Genomic DNA, 12556 nt, shown 5'->3' with positions numbered 1-12556 from the left:
GGTGATCAAACCTACCTAGAGCACCCAATCACACGATGTCTCTGGACAGGGGACAGGTGGCAAAACATGCGATTTGAAGCTTGATGAGGACGGTCACACATGGAATTAGAATTTGGCGGGGAGAGGGGGGGCGTAGAGAAAACTGAGGTTATTCTTCACAAGAGGGAAGAAGGAAAGCTGGCTGGTCCATCATTCCCAGGCATTTTCAATAGCCCCCATTAGAAGAACAATCACAACATGATACCTCCTTTTTTTCCAAAAATGATTTTATTGGGAGAACTACAAAAAAATGTACAGTACAAAGTTAACAGTCTCACACTCAATTTGTAGTGAACTGACTCCTCCCCCCAAAAACAAAGTTATAATACAACTCCTGTTGCCTTTTTTTTTATCCATTTTAGTTACATTCAAAAAGCTTTACTTCTGATACAAGTAGTCAAGAAGTACATAGCGCGTACCTACTATGTACAAAAACAAACTCCCCCGTCCAGCAAGTTTGGAAGATTCAGACCATTTCGAATCACCAAGGGAAAAAAAAGTTTTTTTTTTTTTAAAAACATGGGGAAACGGTGACAACAGGATAGGAACAGATACCTGTTGCTCCAAAAGTATTAAGTCACAAGTGGTAACAAACTGGTAGAGAGCAATTAAAAGCCAAAACACTACATTCAAATCGACTCGCATAAAAATATCCAGAGGAAAATACTTTATTTGGTTAAGGCATGGAGGATGGACCCCTGTAGGCACTAGACAATAACACTGGGGTTCTGCTACATTCTCAGGCTCGCGACCACGCGCACCAAATACTTTTTGGTTACAATTTACTTATTTGACTTGGGCTTTGTCATTGAAGGCTGATAGTTTAAAAAAAAAAAAAGCTTAAGGCTAGTTGACGTTTGGACGGCCTGTACACACCTTTCTATACATTCTATGGAACACCTAGGAGGACTGTTTGGAGAACAAGAAAACAAAAACGCACCTTCCGCGGCGTCGGCCTCCAAACCGCAATCACGCAAACATTTCCGTCTTTATCAATAAAACGTAAACGAAGAAAAATTAACGAAATAAATATCACATACAATCTCTTAAATTAAGATTAACTCATTTACAATAAAATAACCAAGTGAAGTTACAAAAACAATATATATTACTGTGAAAAGAACATACACTCCACTTTATGCAGATTAATAATGGCGACCATAATTTAAACATAAAAGAATATAGATCTATTGCTTCATCATACTCGATAAATACAGTATGGACACAAGGAAAAAAAAAATTACCAATGTAGCCTATATTTTTCACAAGATAATAAATAAGTTAAATAGTTCATAGCACGTTACGCACCGCCATGTAATCACTCAAAAAAGCTAAAAATATTTATATGTATATATATATATTCAACCATCAGCAGTGATTTTCCCAAACAAACTCAACTCTGAGTGCTTTTAACCGAGCAACAGCCTACACAAAGCAAACAAGCCACCGTGAGGCGCTGCGATGCGGATCTAAGTCTTGGAATGGAAGGTACACTTGTGTCAAGGCATATTCTTGGCAGGATGGAGGAAACTTTAAAACCGCTGTCTCTTATAAAAAAAATAGGCATTGTCCCTTTTCCCCAAAATATAGTTGGTTGGGTAGACCAAAGACTGCCGTTAATTGCAACTCAAAAAAAGTCACAGATGGAATGCCTTCTGTTGATGTCTATTTTTACACATGTAAAGTTAAAGGAAAAAAAACTAATGCCGTTTCAAGGATAGGTTGCTGTCTCCTGTAGTTTTGGCTGTTGTCTCTACTTTGATCATTAATAGTTAGTTGGGAAGCAGAGGGTGGCGCTGACTATTGGAATGTCAGGTCCCCCTCCTCTCCGGATGCAAAAAAAGTAAGAATGGTGCCGGACAGATCATTCATCTGAGATCGACAGCCTGCTGAAGATTGGCAAACGTCTTCCGGAGTCCAAACTGGGCGATTCGGAGCCGCTGAGGCTTCCGGAGGAGCTGAGGGACCCGCTCGCATAGCTCTCCCGGTCCGAAAGGGAGTCGGGGGGACTCGGGGGGGAGTCGAAGACCGGCGACTCGGAGAAGCGACGCAGAGACTGCAGATGGCCCATGCTGTACGGAGGGGATGGGGGACACCCGCTGCCAGTCTGCAGATTTGCGTAATATGCACCGTTGGTCTGGGCGGCGTAGCCATTCTGCGTGTGGATGGCCAAAGGGGCGAGAAGTGTTTTCAGATCCTGGCTGGGGAAGGGAAAGGCGCCGTTCACGCACATGGAGTTGGGAGACAGGACGTCCTCGTAAAAGTTGGACGAGCAGGAGGAGGAAGAGGAGGAGGAAGGGGGCGGGGGGGTGCGCGACGTGGGGCTTTCCAGCAACGGCGACTCAAATCCATGGTGGTTGGAGAAGCCGGAGAAGCTGAGGCTATGGTGCAGTTTGGGCTTGTCCCTCTGGCTGTAAGAGTGTGGCTGCGCCGCCTCCCTCTGACCAAAGCTGCAGGGCTCCCGGGCGCACTTCGGCTCCCCCTGCAAGTTGGCGTTGCTAGGGGCCGGTCTGCGTTCGTCGGCATTGTGGATGAAATGACACCGGGGACCGTAGGGGCAGAAGCCGATGGTGTGGAAGGTGCGGCAGGGTTCGGTTTTGTACTTGGGGTGGCGGGACAGGCTCCTCAGCTCGTGGTAGCCGTGGGCGAACTGGCACTTCTCGCCGTACTTGCACGCCCCGCTCTCTTCAAACGGCCTGCAGAGCTCCGTCTTATAGCGGGTCGAATTGATCTGAGATCCCGGCTTCTGCTGCAGGACCTGCAGATGCTGGCTGCGCTCGCCGTTTTCACTGTACGCCCGGTCGCGGAACTTGTTCTCCTTGTTCATGGCGGAGGTGTTGACGCTGCCGGCAGGGCTCTCCTTCAGGCTGCTGTAAGAGGCGGTCGGGTACTTGTTGCTGTTGCTCAGGGAGTCCACGTTGCCGATGGAGTTCCTTCGGAAAAAGCCTGGCGTGTATGAGCAACTGCTGGAGGTGCTGGCAGTGGTCAGCGGCGCCCCAACTGCCTTTTTGTCCAGCATGCTGTTCAAGTTGATTGCATGTATGTTTAGGTTTTTGTCCTGCTGCTGTGAAAGAAATCGGCTGGGTGTTATTAAAACAGGCAATGCAACAGATTAAACTGCTAAGCTATCATGAAAAGGAAATCGAAAATAAGAAGTCACACGGGGAGACAGCGTGGATATACGCACTAATACTACAGCTAACTAAAAATACACTGGCGGTCCGCACTTTGCGTGCTTTCGATTCGATTTAAAACAAAAAGTTACCTTGTACAGCATGTCGAAGTCGTAGAAGGCGGACAAGATAGTTGCAGACATCTTCTCTCGAGCTTTCTCAGCACAGTTGCTCTCTCACAGAGGACCTGCCGTGATCCCAGTACGGCTGGAGCAACTTTTTTTTTTATCTAGCCACGTCTATACTCAAAAAAAGCCGAATGGAGAAAAGCATGCAACTCCAGAAAAGATCCAACACCGTCCGAAAAAAAGAAGCGGAAAAGTGTCCCGTTTATGTTGTTGTTGCTGTTGTTGTTGTTGGAAGGGTTCTTCCCGGAGTTATACAGCGCTGCAATCGTCCGGCACCTCGCAGATGAGCATAAATAGTGAGCGCTGAGCGGACGGGGGAGGTGCTTCCCCAGCAGCGCCGGCCTTTCGCGGGACACGCCCCTTCCCGGGTTGGTCGACCCGCCTACTTTATTTACATAGAAGTTTTCTCTCCGGGGGAGAGAAGGTGGGGTGTATGGGCAGGGGGGGGGTCTAAAGAAAATTACACGGCCTGGAAATGCAGAGGGGCACATAAAACCCATGTCCCGCCACCCTGTTCATTCAGAAGCCCGCAGGAGCGCAACCAGAACAGGCTTGGATATTTTTTCCCCAAGTTTCACACAGAGCCATCGGGCTGCATTCCGATCGATAAGAAATGGATATATATATACGCGAATTAAGGAGCATCAATCTGTTCCACAGTTTAGATATTCTCACTTAATGGTGAAACCACATTTACCGGACACCCAAAATCAACATGCCACGCTCCGGGTTACAGTTGACTCACGCACGCCACTTTTCATACTGAAGTGCCTATTTGCGTTTTCGATTCTGCATATAAAATAGAAGCTGCCGCATGTGTTTGCAACTGACTAACAGTGAAGCAACAGATCCAAACCGCAACGGGGTTTCGATATTAGTGAAGCCAAACAATATAGACCAATTCATAACTAATGTCCCCGAAAGAACACACGTACGGCCATTCACTTAACCGAGAGCAAGCCTGCCACGGGCATTTCACCCTCCTGCTTAGAAAGCTTGGATGGCAAAGGGAAACCGCAGTGTTTACTACGGCAAAGCGATGTCACCCGCCGCCCACTGGGCGAGACGCTCTCAGTTCGTTAAATTCAGAAAAGATTAATTAGATCCGAGCAATTTCATTATGTGACTTGTTTTGTTTAAATAAGGATTTAAGTACTATACGTATTCGTGTTTTCACGGTAAACAGTATATGTGTTAAACTGCTAAATCTCATCTTTAGTTGACCAACTGCGGTATGAAACTCTGACTTTGCATGCTTGGACATCGGTCAGTGTGCTTGAGATGGGGTGGGGAGGGAATATGAAAACAGGACGACATACACACAAATAGGTGTTTATGTCGGAAGGAGGATCGTGCAACGCACAGCCATGCAAGCAGCGCAAAGATACGTCCGCAGTTTTTTTTAATTCAAACGTCAAGCGTGCGAGTGAACGAAAAATTTGTTCACCTGGCAGACGTGTCGATGGTAATCCGCTGTTTATGCAAAATCCGACAAGAATGGAAGGCCAATTTGTTTAGCACACAAACACATGCAAAAATGCAGTCCGCTCACTCTTTTGGGGTACATGCAGAACGCAAGGCTACACTGACAACTGTAAAGTATATCTTTAAAAGTTTTGGATTAACATAAGCGAATAGGACTGTCACCAGCAATCACTGCACAACCGTGCTGCACAAGCGGCTGAGATGCAAAGGAATGCAGCGCCGCTTCGGCGTGCGAGTGGTACAATACTGACCCCTAGTGGTCAAAAGGCGAATTAAACCATTAAGCAGAAACGTTAATGGCGCTCCAGCTAGTCAGTCGCACCAAGAGTGCAGTTTTGTGTGAGAGGTAAATGGCACAGCCTCGACCTGCCGGCCAGATCATGTAACCTCAGACACGGTTTATATCTGCACATGCACAAACCGCAGAATAAACAATGCTACTGTGCAATTATAACCTTGTATGGGGGGGGGGGAATACCCAGTTATTTAAAGGTGGTGGACTGAATACCTTCACATGCCCTGCGTGCATGTTGAAACGGGTCACGGCTCCAAGTGTTGCCGATCCACAGTGGGCCAACGCTATTTGCAGAAGCTGCAACACGACTATTCCGGTTTATGACATGTAATCATTTAGCTAAATTTCTATCTGCATAAATGACCAACTTACATAACTGCAGCGGTCATAAGATTTTCATTCTACATTCGTGTACAGTTGTCTGTGTACATTTGTGCAATTTCAGTACAGGGATTATCCTGGTAATGGATTAGCAGTTTAGTAAATGGGGGGAGGAGGGCAGCGACTCACAAAAACAAATGAGCTAATGGACTGGAATTTACTACAAGTCCTCCATTTCATCTGGGCAATGCCCTGAAATCGCTTTAAGAACATCTTAATGTCAATGATTGGCTAAATCCATATGAAAACTGCCTAGATCTATGGTGCCACACACACACACACACACACACACACACACACACACACACACACACACACACACACACACACACACACACACACACACACACACACACACACACACACACACACACGAAGCAGTCATGTGTTACGCTGGTCATGATTTCACAGGGGACTTTCAAGCAAAACATTACATCACCTTTACAGCACAGGAACAGCCCACGGCGGGGGGGGGTAAGAGTGTTATGAGAGTGGCCAGGGCGCGCGTGCACACACACACACACGCGCGCACACACACACACACACACACACACACACACACACACACACACACACACACACGCACACACACACACGCACACACACAACACAGTGAGCCTTTGTCAGGTTGCCATCGTGTAACCAAGGTGATCATGGCCCCACTACCTCGGAAACTTTTCTGCGCCCCCCTTCTTCGTTCTCCTGGAGGCCCAATGAAATGTTGACTCAATTACTAACCCCTGCCCCCCCCCACCCCACCCCACCCCCTTTTCTTTTCCCTGGGGGAGGATTAAAACCACATTCGCTTCTGCGGAGGAGTCAGAATTCACGAGCGGTCACTGAAACGAGCAACGGGAAGCCCGGGGAAAAGTGGTCCGTTTGCACCCGTACCTGGACCCAGGAAGCCTGCGCTTGTCCATACAGCCATACCTGGCACCGCGATGCCAGACTCAGCCGGGCAGCGCCGCCATGCTCATCCACCACGCCAGGCCTAACGCCCATTCCGAAAAGCAGCCCTGTTCCCCACCCTTACAGACAAACTCCCAGCGGGACTTTGCAGCAAAGTCGTTTGAACCACCCTAAGGTCATTCCAGCGCACGCAGACGCGCACAACCTTAAATCCTGGTGGCTTTATCGTATTACTTTCGCTTGCAAATTCCTGCATTCTTCAAAACTGGACATACTGTATATAATTTAAGTACACACTAGCATCTGATTAAAACTCAGCTGCAAGCTAGAATAATAATAAAAAAAAAAAAAAACATTAGCTAACTTCATCTGTGCAGGAAGTGCTTAGACCAAACAGGAAGTAAGTGGAACACATGATCGCAGACCATCCCCTGCCAGAGTTCACATTATATTCATCTTCAGTCTCAGCATCAGGGACTTAACGCGTGAACCGAGCACATCCTGTGACAGTTGAGATGGTTGAGCAGCCCACCGCAGAAGTGACACGCCTCACTGAGACATTTAGCCCCCAGGCACCTGTGTTGAACAGCCCACAAATATGCGATTTCTTACTGATAGTCAGATTTTTATTCCTCAACTTTTTTTTTCTGCCTGGTATCTATTTACAAAGAAAACGATTAAAACTACTCCAATTCAATTAAAATAATTGTATAAAAATGTCTCTAAAAAAAATAACAATTCAGGGTTTAGGTTCGTAAAGCTTTGAGACAGGATTAAAAGATAAAAATATAAAATGTTAAGATGCATTTCGCTCAGGCTGCAGTAATCCAAGCACCTCCAGAGCAAAACAGGCCCTCTGGTTCGTCACGGTGAGCCGCTCGTGGTCGGCAGTGCAGGAGAACTGGGGCAGTGCCGGCAAGGCCTGAAGCATCCGTCCTGAAGCCTCAGACCAGGCCCCGGCCCGAGCGAGGAGCTCCTCCAGCTGCTCTTGCTCAACCCCAGCCATGGCGGCCACACGCAGCAGAGGGCAGAGGTGTCGGTGCAGCAGCCACGCCCACTTCAGAGGCTCCGCCCACAGGTTCAGCTCCCCCTTCTCAAACAGGAATTCTTCGTCCTGATCACAGGAAGGGTGGAAAAGGGGCAGGCTGTTCAGACCCTTGGGTTCGGATATCGGCATTGTAGCTCTTTTGTCGGTCGACATGCCGTAGCGTTAATGCCGTTTCCAGCACACGGTTGAGTCATCGGATTTAACTACTGAGGTCAGAGGTCATTACCAGGCCGGGCGTCTTCACGGGGCTGACTTCCGGCTCGCCCTCTCCAAGCAGCCAATCAGTGAGGATGAGGACCCCCGCTGGCACCTGCCCCCACTCCGCAAACAGCCTACAAAGAAGTTTCAGCCCCAGTTCCAGGGCCACGGGTGGGCACAGAGCATCAGGGACGCCCTCTAGAGCATGGGAGGGAAACACAGGGCAGGACAAGTAGTGAGGGTAGAGAGTCACCAGGCAAGTAGGGGAACAGCTGATGTTGGCCGAGTCATGAAATGAAGCTTTATTTGCCATTTGTGCAGGTACAGGTATGTTGGAATGCTCCCCCCCCCCACATATCCCATCATGCTCTCCTTCTGCTAAGGCCAGGACTCAAACCAGGGTGGTGGGACAGGGAAAGTAGAGGGGGAGGCAGCTCTGGCCGGTGAGGGAGCACAGTCATGGCGTGGGGCGGTAACCAGCAAACGAGCGTGAGCAACACGCATCACGTCTCTCTCCTGCCATGTGCTCCTCTCACGGCGGGTCTGGAACTCATTCCACAAAGGAAATCCATAACTCAGGCTCATCGTGTGGAACAGTGCTGCAGGGCTGGGCTGGGATTCAGAGAAAATCTGCTCTGTGCATTTTGGAAAATGCGGGAGGGATGGCGGACATGCTGAGGACAGAGCGAACAGGGGAGCTGAAGTGACCCTGTCTATCGAGGCCGGCCATTTCTACCAGCATGGAATCCCCAGAGATTAAATGTGAGGATTCCCCTGGATGAAGGGCCCGCCACGCGGATTCCCCTGGATGAAGGGCCCGCCACGCGGATTCCCCTGGATGAAGGGCCCGCCACGCGGATTCCGTATCTAAACCTTGGCTGGACCTTTGCAAACGGGCACCGCTGGGACAACACAAAGCCCAGCGGTCAGGTGGTGTGAGGAACGTCTGACACCTCGCAGCAGGACAAAGCCGGGCGGGTCACTAGGAAACTGCAGGTGGGTGGAGAGTCCTGCCCGGCCTACTGCGTTATTGGCGCCACCAGGCAGTCGAGCGAGTAACGCGCCTTTTCAGCAAAAGGGCAGCTCTGCGCTGGCCAGGCGCTGAAGTCGGGCCTGTGATTCATCCCATGTAAGGTGACACTGTCACCCCCCCACCTCCGAAACACAAAAACAAGGCAGACATGAAAATCTGAGAAATTCGAGCTGCTTTCAATTCCAGATTGAGTTTTTTTCCCCCCAAGTCAGTTAACATGATTTCCCCCGCTTTTGTGCATGTGTGCGAGGGAGTGTCATCACAGTTAATCCTCCATGTTCTATGTCCCTGCACAAATGACTGGATGAATTCTGTCATTTCCGACCGCATTCAGGATTTTTTTTAATGGGAAGATCAAACTTGGGGTGCCAATCCAGACAGGGGAGGGGGGGGGGGATAGTGCACTATTACGGCGACACGACATCCCTTCGAAACCCACATCAGACCCTCTCAGACATAGTAACAACATATGAAAATCAGCACAACATGTTGGGACCGAAAATCCCAGTGTGGCCAGCGCTGTTGTACCTTTGAGTTAGGTCATCGGAAAGGGCAGCTTTACGGTTGGAAAAAATTCTCAGTTGCAGTGGAAAGAAGCATCTGTCTGCGCAAGAAATGAATTAATAAAGATAAATCTGTACCCTCTGCTCTCCAACCTACACGCTTACAACTTGGCCAGAGATCTAAGCTGGTGTTTCTGCATCACATCTTCTGCTTTGCATTCCTGCACTTAATATGATTTTGACGGAAGGAGGTCGGATCAGGAGAGACCTTCTTAGAGGGGATTCCAGCCTCCCCCTTTTGCTGACGGTGCAGGTCCTGCATGTTCATGCATCTGATTGTTACGTTTTTTTTTTGGACTGGGGTTTGGGGGGCGGAGAATTCGGTGACATGTGAGGATATTTCCGCAAGATGGGAGTTAAATTCTACAGGAGAGGGACAGTTAATTCCCGTAACAGATCTGGGAGCGCTTCGGCCTGGAACTAATTAAAAACTATTAAATAACCAGAGGGAGCTTTGGTGTTCGGCAAACATGGGTATTCGAGCACTGCAGCTGGAAGGTGTTTGGTATCCAGGGTGGGTGGGGGGGGGGTGCTGTCAAGGCCATGAAACTGGAGAGACCTGAGAGAGTTGCCCACCAACACCACACTTGTCCCACTACAGACAAACACTGGGACTTCTAGGCAGATCCTGCTCCTATCCATGGACACGACCAGGACGGACCCCCCCCCCTGTCCCCCTCTGCCCCGCCCCAACACTACACACCTTTCCCTCACCCAGTGGTGTCCCATAACCACACCATGTGGGCACTGAGAATTCCACAAAGACGCCATCCAGCCACCTCATTTCCCCAGGGGCTCCTTTCAGGTAAACTTCCACGGCTTTGCACCGACACCCCCAAACACCCCACACCGATGATGTCACAGGCCTTCAACAGAGCTCCGGTATCTCATCAGTGGAGAGCACACTGTGGAAGATCCGTTGGGGGGGGGGGTGGGCAGGGTCTGGCCCCAGGTGACAGAGTGAATAGCTTCAATGTCTCTTTGCAAGGACTCTGTATTGATGTGAAAATGAGCTTTGAATGGGCGGGGGGGGGGGGGGAATTACCTTCCTTGTTCAGTCAAACTACTGCACCCCGGAGGATTTTGGGCCGATTCAGACTTCACGCGGAAGCGGGCACACCGTGCTGCCGGGCCGCCCCAATCCTGAACATTCATACTTCAAGTGCCCATGCATCATGTTAACCATGTAGTTCGATATCAGACCTGGGGTGGCGCTGTAGTGCAAAGCTTAAATGGTCACGTGTGGTGTGGAGGCTATAAGAATAAATAAGAATTTTACTAAAACTAAACGGTTTACTATGTACTAACATTACGCAAGCCAGGATTATGTTCATTACTGAAAACATTTACGTGAACTGAAATGATAAAATACACTGAAAAATAAAAAATTACAACTAAATGAGAACTATAACTATTGTTTCCAGAACCAACAGAAGTAAAATGAAATGGCTAATGCTTCCCGTTACTGCTTTTAAAAACACTACTTGGCGAAAGTAACGATTAGTTTATCATTGGGTCTGACGGGCGGCGTAACATAACCATAGAAACAGCCAATGGCACCTTCGCCATCCGGCAGAAGCCAGAAAAGTCTGACAACTTTCCATCCATCCCTGGAAACAAACATTTTTAAAACCCACGCAAAATATAACTAAATAGGTTAACATACTTAATAAAAACAGATGAAACCACACCGAAAACTAAAACTTTAAAAAGGATTTCAAATGAAAAACAACAACATAACTAAAATTTCAAAAATCAAATTAACACTGACACAAACACACACCCACTGGTAAATGGCATGGCAGTACAAGCATATTTTTAGTTTGTAGCCATCTGGGAGTCTTTATAATCCTGTAGCAAGGAATCGTAAATGCCGGTATTTCCGGACATTCTCTGTCAATCAATCATTCTTCAAATCCCCTGGCCATATTAGTAATTCTGATCACAGAGGGTAGAAAAGGTATTTATAAACAAACAATCTTTGGTCAGAATACTTCGACTTCCTGCTACTTTCCCCTTGCCAATGAACAACCAAAATTCACTTGCGTCACTGATCGGAGTCTCTGTGCTGTTCGGTTTGAGTGCTGCATGGCTCTTGTGAGGTGTCTAAGGCCGGCCCCTACGACGTCACAATCACCGTGCACACCACACCACTGCCGCGTCCACGTGAAGCATGAATCAGCCTTAAAGGGCGATTACTTGCCTGGGGAGGGGGCGGGGGGGCTCACTTAAACAGAACACACCACCATATATGACCACACACTCCACTGCAGCACATGCACCATCCTTCCAAAACACCTACAATGGACAAGTCCTCATGGCAAACTAGGTTACTTATCATCCACTTGGTCAAGCTACTGTCGTGGGGGGGAGGGGGGACAATGTAATGTAAACTATGACGGTTTTGTGAATGAACTTTGCTTACCCAGAATCTTTGTGGCATATAAACAGATATTTTGGACGAGAACAGAATGTGGTTTGGTGGGATGTTGATGTATGCTGTGCTGGCTGCGACAGACCCCCCCCCCCCCCCCCATGAGCGAGTCAGCGCCATTGTTACCTCAGGTCACACATACAAAGGTGGTTTGGGCCCTAGTGGTATGTTTGGGGGTGGGTTCTGCCTTACGCCGATTACCTGGGATGCAGCACCTGCTTGGGGCGGCGATTCATAAACCTGTTAAGCTCTACATTCTCCTTCAAAGCCAAGAAATAAAATCACACCTCGGTGGGGAGGGAAAAACGCAGCCCAAATTCTGCCGTCTCATCTAAGGCTGGATGAAAAAGGCCACCTTCCATTTTACAAGAGTGTCCTGCTAAGTGCTGCATTATCTCCTGCCCCGATGCATTGAATGGCAAACAAATCTTTCAGAATGTTCTGGAAAAGTCCGTTAAACCCTGGTGCAACTTAAAACTTCACCGGTGCCTGAGGAAGAAAAACAATCTCCTCCTCACAATGATGCCCCCCCCCCCCCCAATTTGGCCTGTAATTACGAAGATGAGGCGTGATTTACCGAAAAAACCTGCAAAACTCCTACATAGTTGCTCAGTTTCCCTCTTTCTAGGAAGATGGACAGGAAGAGACATAATATTCATGAGAAGCAGCAGAAAGGCTCACTCTTCAAAGCGAAGTCAGGACGACATCTTGAGGGGGATTGGGCCACCCCAGGTTGTGAGGACGAGGTTCGCCCCCCTCCATTCGATTAAAGAAGACAGCGGCGGTGGTGAACTGGAGGGACGCAGGGTGGACGACATTACCCTCCCCTCTCGCCCGTGGCCACCATCCAGGTGAGTGAGATGTTTCCGG

General features: G+C 48.6%; 2 protein-coding genes across 3 annotated transcripts in view; both read right to left on the bottom strand.

Moving 5' to 3' along the window:
* Positions 1 to 248: 248 nt before the first annotated feature.
* Positions 249 to 3632, bottom strand: LOC125726385 (mRNA decay activator protein ZFP36L2-like). 2 transcript variants are annotated; one of them, XM_049002711.1, is made up of 2 exons: positions 3305 to 3632; positions 249 to 3100 (listed from the first exon to the last, which is right to left on the bottom strand). In XM_049002711.1, exons 1-2 carry the CDS (start codon positions 3353 to 3355, stop codon positions 1904 to 1906), a joined length of 1248 nt encoding a protein of 415 aa, XP_048858668.1. In that variant the 5' UTR covers positions 3356 to 3632; the 3' UTR covers positions 249 to 1903. The 2 variants fall into 2 exon arrangements, with proteins under 2 accessions (XP_048858668.1, XP_048858666.1); XM_049002709.1 differs by having other exon boundaries at positions 249 to 3103; positions 3305 to 3630.
* Positions 3633 to 7020: 3388 nt separating this feature from the next.
* The window catches only part of thada (THADA armadillo repeat containing), a 51732-nt gene continuing 46196 nt past the window's right edge, over positions 7021 to 12556 (bottom strand). The window contains exons 37-38 of the mRNA XM_049002702.1: positions 7685 to 7854; positions 7021 to 7524 (exon numbers count right to left, since the gene is read on the bottom strand). Of these exons, the coding sequence (XP_048858659.1) occupies positions 7207 to 7524; positions 7685 to 7854 (488 nt within the window). The 3' untranslated portion in view covers positions 7021 to 7206. The remainder of the gene's footprint in view (positions 7525 to 7684; positions 7855 to 12556) is intronic.

This window comes from Brienomyrus brachyistius, unplaced genomic scaffold (genome assembly GCF_023856365.1).
Source record: "Brienomyrus brachyistius isolate T26 unplaced genomic scaffold, BBRACH_0.4 scaffold71, whole genome shotgun sequence".
Lineage (NCBI taxonomy): Eukaryota > Metazoa > Chordata > Actinopteri > Osteoglossiformes > Mormyridae > Brienomyrus > Brienomyrus brachyistius.
The sequence above is the reverse complement of the archived record's forward strand: the minus strand, read 5'-3'. Positions and strand labels throughout refer to the sequence as shown.